Source organism: Ammospiza nelsoni, chromosome 21 (genome assembly GCF_027579445.1).
Source record: "Ammospiza nelsoni isolate bAmmNel1 chromosome 21, bAmmNel1.pri, whole genome shotgun sequence".
Classification (NCBI taxonomy): domain Eukaryota; kingdom Metazoa; phylum Chordata; class Aves; order Passeriformes; family Passerellidae; genus Ammospiza; species Ammospiza nelsoni.
This window is the reverse complement of record NC_080653.1, coordinates 11,546,605-11,563,769: the sequence shown is the minus strand read 5'-3', so window position 1 is coordinate 11,563,769 and position 17,165 is coordinate 11,546,605. Positions and strand designations below refer to the sequence as shown.

The 17,165-nt window shown below is 56.3% G+C and overlaps 1 protein-coding gene across 1 annotated transcript in view; it reads left to right on the top strand.

Annotated features, from left to right (window-relative positions):
* Positions 1 to 1,223: 1,223 nt before the first annotated feature.
* CLUH (clustered mitochondria homolog) overlaps positions 1,224 to 17,165 on the top strand; it is a 33,070-nt gene continuing 17,128 nt past the window's right edge. The window contains exons 1-7 of the mRNA XM_059486786.1: positions 1,224 to 1,373; positions 12,857 to 13,053; positions 14,542 to 14,713; positions 14,875 to 15,018; positions 15,226 to 15,353; positions 15,981 to 16,135; positions 16,937 to 17,062. Of these exons, the coding sequence (XP_059342769.1) occupies positions 1,259 to 1,373; positions 12,857 to 13,053; positions 14,542 to 14,713; positions 14,875 to 15,018; positions 15,226 to 15,353; positions 15,981 to 16,135; positions 16,937 to 17,062 (1,037 nt within the window). The 5' untranslated portion in view covers positions 1,224 to 1,258. The remainder of the gene's footprint in view (positions 1,374 to 12,856; positions 13,054 to 14,541; positions 14,714 to 14,874; positions 15,019 to 15,225; positions 15,354 to 15,980; positions 16,136 to 16,936; positions 17,063 to 17,165) is intronic.

Here is a 17,165-nt window from a genome sequence, read left to right as displayed (position 1 = left end):
TTCTCTTATTAATTAGTATTCTGTATTGGTTAATGATTCCCCACTTCCCATGCGGATTGTCTTTCTCCTCCTTTGGGTTGGTTGATTTCTAACATCAGTGGTCTGTGAGTTGATGGCCACAGCCCCCCCCTACCAGAATTACCTTCTACCCATTTGGAGCTGATTTCAGCACAATCACTGAGTCAGTTTTATTAGTAGTTCCTTATCTTGGGGAGTCCAGCCAAACGTCCTTGTGGCTCATAAATTCTGCACTCTTTTCCATTATTAATGGTAACATCCTTCCTCTCAAGCTATGTTAAGTGCCTCCCCCAGGTCTTAGATCACTGAATCATGTCAAGCCCTAAACTTTGCTTTTCTAACACATGGACATCACTTGCAGCTTGCTTGTTAGCTACTATGTGTTTCATGGATTAAATATAAATATCCTTTCCTGTTGGTTAGGCTTGAAACTGACAAAGATCAAACATTAAAGAACGTCCTTTTTTTGTTTGGTTGGAATTTTTGTTTTGTGTTGGTTGTGATTTTTGTTGGTTTTGTTCTTGGTTTTGTTTGTTTTGGGTTTTGTTTGTTTTGTTTTTTTTACCTATCACCAACCATTATTTGTTACAATTAAAGATTTTCCCAACATTTCCATCCACGGCTGCAGACTCCTGTTTAAAGGAATACAACCTGTTGGGTACTGCGGGGCTCGGAGCCGCCTGCACTGTGGGAAGGTGTCCGTGCCCAGGCAGGGAGTGGGACCGGGGGTCCCTTCCAGCCCAAACCCCGCTGTGCTGTGCCCCATGAACGCCCCGGGCCGTGCCCGTGCCCGTGCCCGTGGCCGTGCTCGTGGCCGCGGTGCTGCGGGGCGGAGGGGCCCGCTCTGCCCGCTCTGCCCGCACTGCCCGCTCCCCGCTCTGCGCCCCGGGCAGGGGGCACCGCGGGACCCCCGGCTCCGCACGGTGACCTTGCGGCCTCGGGCGGGACGCCGGGGGCCGGTGACCTTCCCCGGGCTTTGGGAGAGTCTCCCTGGGCCGTACCCCGAGTGCCGCGGGGCCGAGCGGAGCGGAGCCGAGCCGAGCCGGGCTGTGCGGAGCCGGGGCGGGCCGAGCGGAGCCGAGCGGGACCGGGCCCGGCGCGGCGGGCGCTGCGCGCGGCTTGCGGGCGCGGCCCCTTTAAGGCGCTGCCGGCGCGCGGGGGTTGGGCCCTGGCGGGCGCCGTAGCGGCGGCGGGGCCGCACCACGTGGGCGGGCGGACGGCGCTGTCCTTCGGCGGGCCCATGGTCATCCGAGCGGGCGAGATGCCGCCGGCCGCCGTGCCGGCCGCGCAGAGCGCCGAGCAGCAGCAGCCGGCACCCCGCGACAGCCGGCCCGCCGAGACGCAGCAGCGCCCCGGTAAGGAACCGGGCCGGGGCCTGCGGCGGCAGCGCGGGCCGGGCTGCGGCGCCGGGGATGCCCGTCCCGAGGATGCCCTGAGTAGCGGTGCGAACCCACCGCTCCCTCTCCGGCGCCGGGGCTCTTGGCTGCCGCCGGGAAGGTCGCGGGGGTGTGCGGGAGCGGGGCCGGGGCCGCGGAGGGGAGCCGGGCCGGTTGCGGCAGCTCGGGCGGCTCGTCCTACCCGGGGCCAGCCCGGCGGAGCGGCCCGGGTGCGCCCCGCGGCGGGGCCGTGCGCCTGCGGCCGGGGGCTCCGTTCGTGCCGGGGAGTCGCGCCGGGGCCCCGCGCCCCCGCCCGCTCCGGGAAGGCTCCCGGCGGTGCCGGGGCTGCGCTGGCTGCCGAGGCCGGAGGCCGCAGCGGGGCCGGGCCGCGCGGTTCCGGGTGCCGTCCCGCGCCGCAGCGGGGCCGGGCCGCGGCCGGGGCCCGGGGCAGCCGCGGGGTCAGGCGGGGCCCCGGGCCTGGGCGGGCCCGTCCCGGCGCAGCGGGAGCCCCGGGCCCGGTGAAGGTCACCTTCATGGGGCCGCTCCACCGCGCGGCCGCGGGGGGGCCCGGCCGGGAGCGCCGTGCCCGGCCCGCGGGGAGCTCTCGGCCCGGGGGCCGCTCCCGGAGCCCGTGGGCGCGGCGGGCGCTCCAGGCCCGGGCTGCGGGAGCCGAGCTCGTTCCGGGCACCGCGTGGCGCTGCCCGCGGGCGGACGTGCCGGTCCCGGGGGTGGCGGGCAGCAGAGGGCTGGCTCCTCCTGCAAGTTCGGGCTGCGGCCGCCACTGACATGCTAGACAGTACTCATGAGCAAGAGCTTTCCTGGAAAGGGCAGAGGCCTGTTCGACATTTCAGCTGGAAATTGCAGGTTTAACTAGTTACTTGCTGGCTGTTCTTGCTCTGTGTCGGAGCCTGAGTGGCTCAGGCTAGGCTCAGGGACAGCGTGCAGACCTCCATGTCCTCACTGTTCTCAGTGCCAGCTCTTGGGCTGGCACCGACCCTGAGATGCCTCCAGCTGCCCTGGCTTTGGTCTGTTTGGTGTTTGTACCTTCAAGAACTTAGGAGCCTGCGCGCCCATCTCAGGCTCAGCTCTGTTCTCTGGTCTCTAAAGCAAAAGGCGTGGAAGCAGTGTGGCTTGTGGCTGGCCTTCGTCCCGAGGCACGTGAATCCCCTGACTGACCCACATGTCGCTTCCATCCCCCGCTGGTTTTATGGTGGATTTTTGAAGTTTGTCACCTGAAGCAAAGTTCACTGGCATTTGGCAGTGGAGCAGGTTGGATGCAGTTCAGCAGTGGGAAGCTCAGTGCTCGTAGCCTCCCCCTCTCACCCCCGCGTTGGATTTTGAAGCAAGTATCACGCCTGCAGTGCCAGAAACCAGGTTAAAAAGTTATGCAGTGTAATTTCTGCTTCTCCAGCCACAATTGATTGCTGAGGGAGGGTGGAAGGTGGAGGAATCCTTTCGGCATGGCACGTGGAGTCTGGGGAGGAGCAGAGGAAGGTCTCGCCTGAGAGCAGGGCCAGCCTGGCCACTTTGGCATCGGCCTCACAAGCTCTGGCTCCTGGGCTCTGGTGTTCCCACTGCTTGTGTGCTCTGCAGAGCACCCCTGTAGGCAAGCACTGGCTATGTCTGGGGGCAGCTCTCAGTACCTGGAGTCATGGGCAGGCTGTGAGTGGGCTCCTGGCTGCAGAACCCCCCTGAGCTGTGCCAGGCACCCAGGCTGCGGTGCTGGGCTCTGTGCCAGCTGAGAGGGCTGATGGCTGCTGCTCTCTTCCCCCAGCCTGGAAACTGTTGAGGCTACTCTGACCTCCTGAGTGCAGAAACACACAAGCATGGACAGTTGGCGTTCCTGTAATGAGTTCTGATGGGCTCGGTTTTGGGTTGTTACCTTTGCTATCAGCTGGTGTGAGATCAGACAGCCATTGTGTGCAGCCTTTCTTGGATTACTTTTATTCCTAGTCTTCTCTGCATTAGAACAAGTTTCTCACATACAAATTTAGTAGTGTTTCTAGCTACTCTAAAATGCCTTCAACTTTGCTGCGCCCAGATTAGTTTTCTCCTGGCTCAGTCCCTCTGTGCCCGAGCTCCCCAGACAACCCTGCTTTCAGACACATCTTCCGTTAGAGCAGCGGAGAATGCAGGTGTTAATGGAAAGTGCTGTGGAGGCAAGTGTAGCTGTGCATTAGCAACAAGGTCAGAAGGCTGATTCTTAATCTGGGGATCTGCTATCGCTGTCAGTTGCCCAACCTTGGAAGTTTAGTGGTTTTGGAAAGGACTGAATTGCTGGCCATCGGGGTTTTTAATACACAGCTCTAGCACGCTTGGGGGGGACAAGTTGGAGGAAAGTTGTGCAAGAGAAATCTGATCACTGCTACAAGGTTAAGAAGAGGAAAGGAGTGTGATAACGCAGCATCTGCGTGGCAGGATGAGGGATGGGAACCCGAGGGAATCGTGTTTGGGGCGGTTCTGCCAGTGGGATAAGAGCTCAGCTCCCACTGGAAGCTCTCTGCTCTGCCTGAGCAGCCTTGCTCCTGGGTTTCCCAGCTGAAAAGTGGAAGTAAGTAGGTCAGGAACACGCACTGAGATAAATCCACCTGCAGACTCAGAGCTGCCTCCTGCACAGTAAAACCAGCACCATGTTGCAGAGTCCTGTGTTTACCTTCATTGTCTGTACATGACTAAACTTGGCAGCACACTCCTCTTCTGGCGCAGCTTCCCAGCACTTGCTTTGCTTTCCCTGCATTGTGCTCCATTGGTTGTGCTAGAAAGTTGTTATTTCTAGAAGCTTTACAGGTCTGAAGTTCATGCATTTTTTTATTTGCATTTGAGAAGCAATGCCAGTCCTTGGGACAGTGCTTGGACAGCGTGCCAAAGATGAAAACCAGCACGTGGTTCCTCCTGTGGTGGCATTGGCTGTCACTTTTCGCAGCAGGTCAGGTTTTTGCCATAGTAGCAAGGCTCTCTCAGGATTAGCTTTTGGTTGGCATGTTTTTCTAAAAAAGCATTTCCTTAGTTTGTCTTTCACTTTAAAGAGAAAGTCTCTACTCCAAGCTGTTGAAGAGGCTGCAGATGCAGACGGGTTGTATGTAGTTATGTGCAATGACATAAAACCGCAGGATCGTGGCTCTTGCCCAGAACTCCAGCGGATTGGATTAGCCTGGGACTAGCCCTGCTCCCCACTAGCCAACCTCCTGCCCTTGGGGCTGGATGAGACTGGCGATGGTAATGTGGGTCCTGGCTGGTAGCAGGCCGTGCCGTGCCGTGCTGTGCCTGCTCTGTCTTTGCTGTTGGTGTCCCCAGAGGCTCAGCTGGGGTCAGGGCACTGAGCAGGCCTGGGTGGGTTGCTCAGAGTGCCTGGGGAGGGGTTGCTGTGGGGCAGCAGCTTTGCTGGGCTGCTGCTGGCAGAGCTCTTGCAGAGCTGCGGGAGCTGCTGTCCCCTGAGCCACGTGTGGCCCGAGGGCCACGGCTGCACTACAGGGCAGCCCGAGCTGCTGAGGCCATCCAGCTGCCAGACCTCCCCTGCAAACCCTGCCCAGAGAACAGCAGGCTTGTTCCCTGCTCTTGCTGTCCCAGTAGTTTCTGAAACTAAGCTATGTGCAAGGGTAAAGCGCAGGGACTTGGAGGATTATCAGCTGGTCCTTGGTTTCTGTCTGAAATTCAGTTCCTTCCTTCGGCTCTCTTGAAATTTGAGAAACGTGTTCTTCCTGACACAGTTAATGTTTTTGTTGGTACTGGTCTTTGCACTTTGCATTAGTCCTACTCTTTGTGCCTGATTTCTGTGATGTTTGAATTGCGTGTTATTGTAGCAGGGTCACCCAGACAGCCAGTTTCAAGGCTAGGTTCATGATAAGTTTTGGCCAGATAGAAAGTGTACAAATGGGTTTAAATGTAGTTCCCAGATGTGGAGAGTGCAGGGTAGGTAAGTCAGGGTGCCAGATGCAAAGCACAAGGCATTTCAGCACCTGTAAGTGCCCAAGCCAGCAGCTGTGGGAACCTCTGGGTGTCCTGGGGCTTGGCCCTGCCCAGAGCACTGCAGGCTGCAGCCTCACTGTGCTCTGCTCTCTCTCCAAGCCAGTCTCAGTGGTGTGAAGCTGCTGAGAAGTAAATGCAGAGCTTGTACCTCTGCCCACAGATGTCTTAGAACCAATTTGAGTTTAATGATGCCATTAGAGCAGCTCTAATGTTTCACTGTGGTCTCTTGTTAAAAGAAGTCCTTGTTGTACCTGAAGTGGGAAGTTCCTGGGAAGCTGTGGTTTCCACAAGGGAGGCACCTCCACATGTCTCCCACTTTCCCTGATGGGATGTCCTGCAGAAATGTTTTCGTTAGGGCCATCTCTTGAGCTAATGCGTATTCATTTAGTAAATTTATTCGGATTCATTAAACTATTTATTTAGCTTCATTTATTATCCAGCTAAAATTTAATTTCCACTTGCTGTACTGACACCAGCCTTCACAGGTTAGAGCTAACACATGCACTCTCGTGAGCTTGCTTTGGCTGCAGTTGAAGAAATGCAGCTCAGCTTCATGAGACCTGACCAGGTACTTCTAGGAGATTCCTCCTCTTCCCAGAGGTCTCTTTGTGAGGAGGAAGAGTTGAAGCTATCAGTACATATGAAGTCCTTCAAAAATCACAAATCACAAGAGAACCACAACGCTCACGTGATCTGAAAGTTGGTGCTGGCCCATGGCACTGAGGGGTACCCAGTCCTAAGGCTCCAGAGCTCGGGGGCCTGTTCTGTGCCAAAGGAGTGATACCTGGATGGAGGGTGAGGAGCCCGTGGCCGTGGCACGGCCTCGCTGGAGGTGTGAGCAGTGCCCTGCTTAGCCACAGCCTCCCCGGGCCACCTGGTGCTTGGAGGAAGCTCCAGCTCCATAATCCCTGCTTCAGTTGCCATGGTTTTCTTTAAGTAGCATGGAAAGAGGAGAGGTGCTAGGGGATTGCATGTGGTTTTGTCGTTTGCTGTGTTTTATATGGCAGAGCAGCATGAGAGGAGAGTAAATTCGTCTAGAAACTACTGACTGGTTCACTGCCTGAATGCTTTGTGCTCGCCTGCTTAGTATGGATGGCTGTGCCGGGCCCGGGCGTGCCATAGTAACTGCCCTGGCCTTGTAATTCAATGCATCTCGCTTGCTGGGGTTTGGCACAGTGCTCGTCCCAGGCTGCACTGGTGTGGCCCTCGAGATCGGGCTATTTATAACTGCCCGGCGCGGGCGGCATCCCCCGAGCGAGCCCGGCTGTGCTGGGCACCGGAGAGCGGAGCCGGGGACAGGGCCGGGGCGGCCGGGCCTGAGGGTGCCCAGGCAGCACCTTGGGGAAACTGCTGCAGGCCCAGCATCCTGTTCTGGTGAGCACACGGGCCTGGGATCCTGCACGGAGTCAGCGGCTGCTGCTGTGTCCCGCCACGCTGGGGCCACGCAGGCGCTGTCTCTGAAGAGAGCGCCTGACGGCGAGAAGGCAGCGGGGGCTCGGGCTGCGCGTGGGGACTGCAGCGTGTGTGTGGAGCACAGCTGACTGTTCTGATCCGGTGCTGCACGAGCCAGGCATGGGAAACAGCCTCTTTGCAAACTGCTGCAGGCAAGTCACCGATCTCCTCTTCCAGCCACGCAGCTCTGGCTCGCCCAATGAGAGGTCGCCTCTCTTGCCAAAATCTCCCACAAGCTGCAGTGTCGTCCCGGAGATGCCAGAAGCTGCCCAATGTGCTGGGCTGTATCCAGACATCATCCCCAGTGAGGCGGTGACTGGAAGCCTGCAAAAGGGCACTGGATACATCCAAGACCTCTCTGAGACCAAGGACAAAGAAGGAATGATGACAGTTTGTGATAAGAGCGGTTCAAGATCTGGCGTTGGCACGATTGGCCCGCTCCAGCGGACACAGGCATCCCATGCAGTGACTGTCCTTCCAGCCGACCTTGGGGACAGGCCGGCAGGGCTGGTTGATCATGCTCAGTCACTTGAGGCCTGCCAGAGCTGTGTGAAACTTGAGGACAGCGGCTTAGCCCACAGATGGTGCCGCCGGGAGGAGCACGTGGCAGCAGCTGACAGCAGAGCGGGCCCTGGAGCGCGTTCCGCTGGCCAGGGCGAGGGGCGGGCGGCCGTGCGCCCGCACGCAGCCTTGGTGCCTTCGGACAGCGTGCTCGAGTGCAGAGCTCCTGCTCCCTCCCCAGGGAGCCCTGGCACACCCTCCTCTGCTCTGCCAGCCCAGGCAGAGAAAGCCCTGCCAGCTCAAACTGCACTTGTGCTGCCTGTTCCCCCTGGTGAGGTGTCACCTGAGGCTCAGAACACAAGTGCTGGTTCTGTGACAGAGCCTACTGCCTGCCCCAGCAGAAGGTCGAGCTCCGATACTGATTCCCAGGCCCACGTTCTGCCCTCAAAGCAGCAGCAGAAGAAGAAGAGGAAGAAAAAGAAGCTTCCTCTCCCAGGTGCTCTGTCCTGCTGCATGGAGCCCCCACACCGTATGCCCCTCACAGGGGTGGGTGGCTGCGTGTGCCTGTGGGATGGGGCAGCACAAAGGAGAGGGGAGGGGTGCAGAGGTGATGTAACTTCACAGGTGAAGGAGGAAGGTGATGAGGTATCCCATCTGGGTGTGTACCACAAAGGGACCTGTCTGTGCCTTGTTCATGTCAGCAAAGCAAACCTAAGGGCGTTTTGCTTGTCTTTTCCTCAGTTCATAAGCTAAATCCCTCTTTTGTTTGTGACTGCAAACGTGGTCCTTGTAAAGGATGGGAGTGGATCTGCACAGCCTAGCCTGCAGCAGCTTGGGTGGAAGTGTGCAGCTGTGAGGGACCAGCACAGGGAGCCTTGGGCTTCCTTCAGCTGTGTGCAGGTTGAGGACAGGCCTGAGCTGCAGGGGTGGAGCAGCTCCATCGGCTGTGCTGAGGATGGGATGTTCCTTCTCTTCCTTCACCCAGTGCATTATTGCAGTGCAGTGGGGACAGTGGCCCTAGCCAGTTGGCCCCTCAAAATGGCACTGGAGCTGATAATAGGAAATGCATTCCAAAGGTTGGTGCTGGTAAAGTAGGGGGTTTAATTTTGAGTTTTGTCCCTCTTAGAATTTCTCCAGTTACTAAATGTAGGGAAGGAAACTCCCCACTGACGGAGCAGTCCCTGCAGACCAGGCTAACTCCCAGCAACACAGTGTCGCTGACTTTTGGATCCGATAATCTTTGAAAAGGATTTGTGTCTGACTTTGGTTTAGAAGATTTGTTTGAACATAAATCAGTTATTAACTAACCCTTCCCAGGATCTGTGCTGTGTGCAGACAGCAGGTTTTGGGTTCAGGTGTGCGCCCTCCCTCACGCCAGGATCTTTGCAGGGGTTTGCCAGGTGCTGCTGCCACAGCCTGGCTGTAAATAGGAAGCATGATTAAAGTAGGCCCTGTCACCTTGGCGTGTGAACTCCTTGTCCAGGCAGAGATGAAACCTAATCCTGTGTCTGATCCTTTGTGCCAGGTGTGAATGCAGACGGGCAGGTGCGGGTCGGTGCGGCGGTGCCCGGCCACGCTCTGCTCTGTGTGTGTGCAGGGATTGCTGCGCTGTGCTCGGTGCCTGGCCATGCTCTGCTCTGCTCTGTGTGTGTGCAGGGATTGCTGCGCTGTGCTCGGTGCCTGGCCATGCTCTGCTCTGTGTGTGTGTGTGCAGGGATTGCTGCGCTGTGCTCGGTGCCTGGCCGTGCTCTGCTCTGTGTGTGTGTGTGCAGGGATTGCTGCGCTGTGCTCGGTGCCCGGCCACGCTCTGCTCTGTGTGTGTGCAGGGATTGCTGTGCTGTGCTCGGTGCCTGGCCGTGCTCTGCTCTGTGTGTGTGCAGGGATTGCTGCGCTGTGCTCGGTGCCTGGCCGTGCTCTGCTCTGCTCTGTGTGTGTGTGTGCAGGGATTGCTACGCTGTGCTCAGTGCCTGGCCACGCTCTGCTCTGTGTGTGTGTGTGCAGGGATTGCTGCGCTGTGCTCGGTGCCCGGCCACGCTCTGCTCTGTGTGTGTGCAGGGATTGCTGCGCTGTGCTCGGTGCCTGGCCGTGCTCTGCTCTGCTCTGTGTGTGTGCAGGGATTGCTGTGCTGTGCTCAGTGCCTAGCTGTGCTCTGCTCTGCTCTGTGTGTGTGTGTGTGTGTGTGCAGGGATTGCTGTGCTGTGCTCAGTGCCTGGCTGTGCTCTGCTCTGCTCTGTGTGTGTGTGTGCAGGGATTGCTGTGCTGTGCTCAGTGCCTGGCCGTGCTCTGCTCTGCTCTGTGTGTGTGCAGGGATTGCTGCGCTGTGCTCGGGGCAGCAGTGAGAACATTGTGTTCACCGTGTTCTCACCGTGAGAACACCGCCAGCCAGCACAGGCCAGAGCTCGGCAGCCTCTGCCACTCCTCGGGTACAAGCTGCAGCTTGAGTGCGGGAGGAGGGTCCTTGCTGGGACACTGGCACCTCCCTTGGAATGGCAGGGGAGACCAGAGGTCACAGCCTTCGGTCGAGACCACAAAGTGTTGTGTCGAGGCCGACGTGACCCCGCAGAGATCTCCGTGCGCAGCAGGAGCAGCGTGGTGAGGGAAGGAGCGCCGGGTTTGCCCCTGGAGCGGGTGGAACCGCTTGCCTGTGACTCAGACACCTTCCGTGAGCCATCTGGGGTGCAGCGAGAGCCCAGCCAGACACGGCTGCCCGCCTGTTCGGGGCTTGAAGTGGCAGCAAGGAACGGGAGAGAGAGAGAGGTCTCTGCGGGTGTCCCTAAGGTGTTCCTGTGCCTCCTCCTGCTGTCTCAAGTAGGCTGAAATCCTGTGAAATCCATGAGTGCCCCATGATGTCCCTCCCTCTGCGCCGGCGCTGCCAAGGCCGCGGCACAGTCGGCACAGAGGGTGAGAGGAACCAGTGACCCACTTTAGGGCAGCTGGGTGCAGCTCTGCTTCCCTCGGGGAGCACATCAGGTGAGTCAGCACCCAGCAGGCAGCACGGCCTCCAGGCCAGCTCGTGCTTCCTTGAAACATACCCATTCTGTGCAGAACCCCTCTGGAAAGCCTTGCCTGGCTCACATCCAAGGGTTAACCTGCTGCACAGCAGATCTTTCTCAGTCTAGACTTAACTTTCGTTTCTAAACTTAAGACTCTGCTGGCTGGAGCTTGATCCTCTAGCATAAGGAGACGTGTAGGTGTTGCTTCTACATGTCGCTTGTCACAAAGTGCAGAGTTGTGCCAGCCCTGCCTTCACTCAAGAAAAAGAGAGATGGAAGGTGTGAACGTGTTGTATTTCTGCAGACTAGGAGCAGTATTCTGATTTCTGAAACACTAGGTAGTTTGGGGATTTTACACCACTGAACAGTGAAAAGCAGAAGCGTGGTCCTGGCTGGTGACTTTCCCTTGCTGTGTTCAGATTTTCCTGTTTCACTTGGCTTTGCTGCTGAAGGTGTTTGCTGTTCTCCAGACTGGCGTGTGCAAGGGTTGCAGTGCCAGCCTTCCTTTCAGCCAAGTTCTGTCTCCTTTCTGGCTAGCACAGCAGGAACAGAAGTTGAGTGATCCTGCCCTGCTTGGGTGGGCAGGGGCTGGGCCAGGCCTGGCTCGGGCACCTGGCAGGTCATCCTGTCTGCAGTACCAGTAGCCCCAGGTGTAGCATTTCCCTGGTGGCTTGTCTGCACTCCCTCCAGATCCCCACGTGTTCAGGCAGCCCAGGAGTGTGGCTGTGCTGGCTGCAGGGTGTGACGAGGGGCTCTCCCCAGCCCTTTGGGCATGGTGTGGTTTTTCTGAAACCACATCTCTTGAGGCAGTCTTGCATGGAGTGTTTCTTCCTCCTTTCTAGCATGACAGCAGCTTGCTGGAGCCAGAGCCAGGCCTCTCGTCTGACTTGCCCATGGCTTCATCTGTCAAAGAAATGAGCAGTGAGTGCTGGGGACATATGCACAGTGACAGGGACCATGAGCAGCAGCTGCTGAGCTGCTGAAGGCAGCCGAGGCTGCCTGAGGTAGCTCTGCTACCTGCTGCATTTGGAATGGGTGTGCTCTCATTGCATTTTTGCCCTTTCACCATGTCCCAAGTCAGCCCTGATAGTCATCTCTGAGGGTTTGCTGTTGGCAGTCATTGTCTGGGGCAGGGACGTGACCTTCCATGGGTGCTTTTGCAGGGCTTGTTGCTGCAGCCTCATGTTGTGCTCCAGAGGTGTGCAGGGGGGAATGGTGTTGCCGTCCCTTTCTGGGTTATTGTGAAGGGTGGATGGCTTCTCTGGGCTGCAGGAGCAGCTGGGGCTGCTGGAGGAGAACTGTCTGTGACAGCTGTAGGTGCTCAAGCCACAGCACCAGTCTATGAGGTGAGGGAGGCTGAGCAGCCGTTTCCCCTGGAGTGGGGACTGGTGCCTTGCAGGAGGTGAGCATGAGGAGCGACACCTGCCAGATGGAGCTGGCTGCAGGGCTGCAGCCTCGAGGCATTAGCCCTGTGCAGCCTTTTGGAAAGGCTGTTTCTGCTGCCTGGGAAAGCACCCCACCTGCTCCATCTGTGCTGCCTGCAAGTGGGTGTCTGAGAGCACCAAGCTGGCACTGCTGCCTGTGACCTTGGGGTGCAGCTGAGTGTGCTGAGCCAGCCCTGCTGGGAGCTCAGCCTGAGGGACACGATGCTGGCTGTTCCTCAGCACCCACTGCCTGGGTCTGCAGGGTGAGGTGGTGTGCTTGGGACACCAGCCTGGCACGCTGGGGGCAAGGGGTACTCTGCCATCTCCCAGAGTTGCTATCAGCAGCTCTTTCCACTCTTCTAACTTCTCCTGGCTGCCCCTTAGTCCTCTTTAGTGTGGTCCCCAGCCTGGTTCAGAGGATGTAGGCTCCTCTGGGAGACTGGCAGCTTCTTAGATCTAATCAGGTCTCTGATGCTATCCAGCTTATTGAAAAAGAAAACAAAGCATTGCAGAGCTGTGAGGAGGGTGCAGAGAGCTCCCCGGCCCTGTGACGCATCTGTCTAAACGAGCACTTAAAATGTCGTCACCATTTTCTTGAATAGAAGTGCTTAGGCAAAGCCTCGCCCTTGCACCATGGGATCTGTGTGAAGTATTTTGGAAATGCAGAGGATGGCCAAAGGCAGGCAGGGGTGTGGGAGCTGTGGTGTGCCTGTGGAGTAACCGGGCTGCCGCCGGCCTCCCTCTCCCTCTGCTCTCTAACGTGTTGGTGCAGAGGTTACAGCTGCCTCCAGGCCGCAAAGCACCACACACCCTTTTTTTTTTTTTTAATTAAGAGGCTTAAGACAGCTCAGTGTGGTGTACACTGACCCATCCTTCCTGCTCTCCTTCCCTCCCCTCTCTGCACATGGTTTGTGGAAGATGCAAACACCGCAGGCAAGTGAGAGCACCTTCATTATGCGGTGAGGAAAGGGAGGGAAGGGCCTGGCACACCTCTGTCTAGTAAACAGCAAGTGCAGAATAAAACCGTGCCTTTTAGCCCCCGATTAGCTCGGGCTTTGCAGTGTCCAGGCCAGTCTCTGCAGCCCAGTGGAGAGGACCTTGTCTGAACCCCTCTGTCCTTGCGCAGAGCACCCGTCTGGCGTGGCACTGATGAATGGCAGCGGCCCGCATGACAGCCTCAAGGGCGACAAGGATGCCAAGCAGAATGGCCACGAGGAGGCTGAGCCGGGAGAAGATGGGAACGACCAGGAGGTCATCGTCATACAGGACACGGGATTCACTGTCAAGATCTGTGCACCAGGGATAGAGCCCTTTTCCCTGCAGGTACCTGCCCTCGCCCGCTGGGGAAGGGAACAGAGGTGGGGAGTATTTGAGCCAGATCCTTTCAGCCAGGCAGGCAGGGAAGGAGGCAGTGCCTGCAAGGCCCCTGTTCAGCCTCACAGTCTGCACAGCACCTTCAGGCTGCTCACAGCTCCCTGACCTGTCTGTCTTCTGACCAGGGCTAGGTGGGGAAGGAGGCAGCAAAGGATGGAGGGTGCAGGAGACTGCCTGGCCAGTGCCTTGAGAGAAACGAAGGAAGAAGAGACGTGAGCAAGAGGCTGCCTGGCCCAGGCCTGCCTGGGCATTGCAGGGACAGAGTTAGGGTGTTTCATTCTGGATCCCAGGTGTGGAGCAAGGGCAAGGAGAACTCACTGTGGTGTAGCTCTTTGTCCATCACAGAGGGGCTCGGCTATGAGGCTGAGCACAAGGAAAATGGCCTTCCCACTTCTGGGCTGTTCTAAAGCAGTGTTGTGAAAACGTGATTTCTGGGCCTGAGTGAGGAAGGGAAAATCCTTGCTTGCTCAGCAGTTACGACATGATGCTGTTTCAGGCCAGCCTGGGTTTGGTACAGTGGCAGGTGCTAACACAGCTCAGGGAGCTCAAGCCTGAAGACCAAGGGAATGATGCAGTCTCCACTTCCCTCTGCATGGAGAGCTCTGCCTCACGTCATGTGGACAGTGACGTGCTGCCAGGTCAGGATGAGCTCTGACAGGCCTGGTTCATAGTCCCATTTAGCTTGATACTTCACCAAAAACTATCTGAATGAAGTATATCTCTTAGTTTTGGGGAGAGGCATATGGAATCTAAACCCAGTGGGAACTTCTTATCTGCCCAAGACTGGCAGAGAGTGCAGCAAAATCCCATCCCCTTGGAAATAGCTGGGTCTCAAACTGGCTTTTTGTCTCCTTTAAATCCCCCTGGCTGTTAGTTTTAATGGGCTAATAATAGCAGGCCTCGTTGTTTACAGCAGCTTATGTAAACTAGCCGAGTCCTCTGGGTTTTCAGCAGTGTCAGTGGTGCTGGAGCAGAGCAGGGAGGTGGGGGAGCAGCCCTGGTGCTCAGGGTGGGTCTGGCCTCCCCTGAGCCCTGTGGAGGTGTGGCACTGGCACAGCTCACCATGGGCAGCATCCGAGGTCTCACCACTAATGTGGTGTGAATGGATAAGGGTAGAACCCCACTTCCCCCACCACCTGCTGTTCCTTCAGTGCCCTCTGTCGCCTCTGTCCCGTGCCAAGTGCTTGGTGCAGTGCCTGGCTGTTACATCTCGGGGTGCCAAGCCCCGTGGGGTGGAGCTCAGGTGGCTGACCCTGCCAGAGGTGACACTGCCCTACCAGCAGGAGCAGGAGAGATCTTCCTGGAAAGAGAGGTAGAGTCTGCCTTTCCAAGCCTGGAGGGAGAGGTCTGAGAGGTTTTTGATATTGCAGCTGAGGGGAAAAGTTTGGCAAGAGCCTGTGGGAGGGCAAACAACAATTGTGCTCTTACCTTCTTAAGGTTTCTCCTCAAGAGATGGTGCAAGAAATCCATCAAGTTTTGATGGACCGGGAGGATACCTGCCATCGGACCTGCTTCTCCCTGCAGCTGGATGGCAACGTCCTGGATAACTTTGCTGAGCTGAAGACGATTGAAGGACTGCAGGAGGGCTCACTGCTGAAAGTGGTGGAAGGCAAGTTCCTTCAGACATGGGAGGGAATGAGTGAGGGTTGTTTTAGGGAGTGATTTTGGCCACCTGTCAGCTCTTTCCTCTGGTTCCATTTTGAGATCTGTGTGCCAAAGGAGTAAGCAACTGTCTAATCCCAGTTTCTTTCCTCACTTTTTTGTTGTCAGAGCCATACACGGTGCGAGAAGCCAGGATACACGTGCGCCACATTCGGGACCTTCTGAAGAGTCTTGACCCATCAGATGCTTTCAATGGTGTGGACTGTAACTCATTGTCCTTCCTGAGTGTCTTCACTGAAGGAGACCTGGGAGGTATGGGTCAAAAAGACTTCTCTGGTGTGGTCAGTGGTTTCATTCCCTGACTCCCGGCTTAGTTAAACACGCAGTAACAATCGGCTGTCCTGTGTCATTTAGGAGTGCAGAGAATACTTGGAGTACTTCTGCATCCCTCTTGGAATGATGACTGGGGGAGGGACTGTACACTTTTCAGAACTGACTTTGTGTCTCTGTCTGTTCTAGACAGTGGAAAGAGGAAGAAGAAAGGTACCGAAATGGAACAAATTGACTGCACCCCTCCTGAACATATCCTGCCAGGTAGCAAAGAGAGGCCCCTGTGTGCCCTTCAGCCCCAGAACAGAGACTGGAAGGTAGAGTTCCTGTGTCAAACAGCTACTAGCACATTCCTCACAGCAAACTGGTGGTCATGGATTGAAAGCTGAGCGAAGTGGACTTTGGGATTTGCTCTGCTTGGTGCTTAACAAGCACTGGGATAGCACTGCTTAGCCAAAAGAATAAAGTCCAGGAGCTGGTGTGCAAAACACTGGACATAGAGTCTGGACATCTGCAGAGTGTGGAAGGGCCAGGCTTGCTGGGATGGGTGGCAGAGAAGGGAAAGCAGCATTCCTCTGCAAAGTCCTGGAGACAGGATCTGCAGGTCACTACAGAGTGCTCTTAGCTTTCCCATGCCCTCCCACTCGGATTCTGGTTTAGAAGCTGCCATTTGAAAACAAGTACAGCAAGAAATCCATACCCTGTGCAGCCCAAAGGCCCAGGGTGTCTGCTTTCACGCATGTCTCATGGTGTGAAAGGCAAACTGGTGGACTGCAGAGGGCTCAGGAAGCTGTGCTTGGGATACCAGGTGTGTTTGTGAGCTCTGTTTCTGGAATCGAGCAAGGGCAGCAGGTAAAAGGGATCTGGTGTGTTCATTGAGTGCCTCTAACTCAAAGAAATGAATTCCTGCTGACAGGAGTTGCTTGTGTTGTGTTCTGCCGTAGCCTTTGCAGTGCCTGAAGGTACTGACAATGAGTGGCTGGAACCCTCCGCCCGGGAACCGCAAGATGCACGGGGACCTCATGTATCTGTACGTGATCACGGTGGAGGATCGGCACGTCAGCATCACTGCCTCCACGCGGGGATTCTACTTGAATCAGTGAGTAACTGACATTCTTCCTGTCCTGCCCTGCAGCAGCCAGCTGGAAAACAACTCATAAACAAACAGTTGCAGCCTTTTTTTTTCCTGTGCCAGAAACAGCCTATTTTAATTCACTGCTCACATGGGTTTGTGGGAGTTGCTATACTGGATTGGGCTGTTCAGTTATGCCTGGTACCACTTCTCCACAGTGGCTAAATGCCTGGTGCTTTAGGGAAAGTTTAAACATCCCATAATGTCATCAGCTATTTAGAGCATTTTGAGCTGGGAGGAAATTCCTTCCTGACTATTGCAACTATCTCATTTTGCCCTGAAGCAAAAGCACAGCCTGTCAGAACTCCCTGAGCTGGGTGCAGATTTGACTACAAATAATTTCTTTTTTTGTTTTTCTAATGGAAACCGTGAGAGCTGTTGTGGCTGTGCCTGTTGGAGCGGCTGTGCAGAGGGGTTTCTCTGTTGAACAAAGGCACCTTTGGTGTGTTCAGGAAGTTCTGTGAAATCAGTCCTTCCCAGCTATAAAAATAGAAGCCTCTCTTGATCCTGGGAATGGCTGAAAAAGGTCTAAATTAAAAGACCATCAGGGACAGGTACAGGGTTACTGGCTGTGGGAGACTGGATAGGGTCCTTGCTGCCCATTTGCCTCTTTGCCCCATGGTCTCTGTCCCACAGGCAAGGGCACAGGGTGCAGCCTTTGATACTGTGAATGCATGAAGAGCTCTCAGTCATGTTCCACATTCCTAGAGTGTGGAAGGTTTCAGGTATGACAGTGGCTTTTGACTGTTTCTTTTTTTTCTCTTGCAGGTCTACTGCATACAACTTCAATCCCAAACCTGCAAACCCTAGTTTTCTCAGTCATTCCTTGGTGGAACTACTTAACCAGATCAGCCCTACCTTCAAAAAAAACTTCTCTGCTCTGCAGAAGAAACGGTAGCAGTGCTTCTTCCTCTCTAGTTCCTTGAGCAGCCCAGGGTGAAGTTGGGGAGGCTCAGCTGGTTCTGGGGAGCTGGATGCCACCAGTGCAGCAGGGATT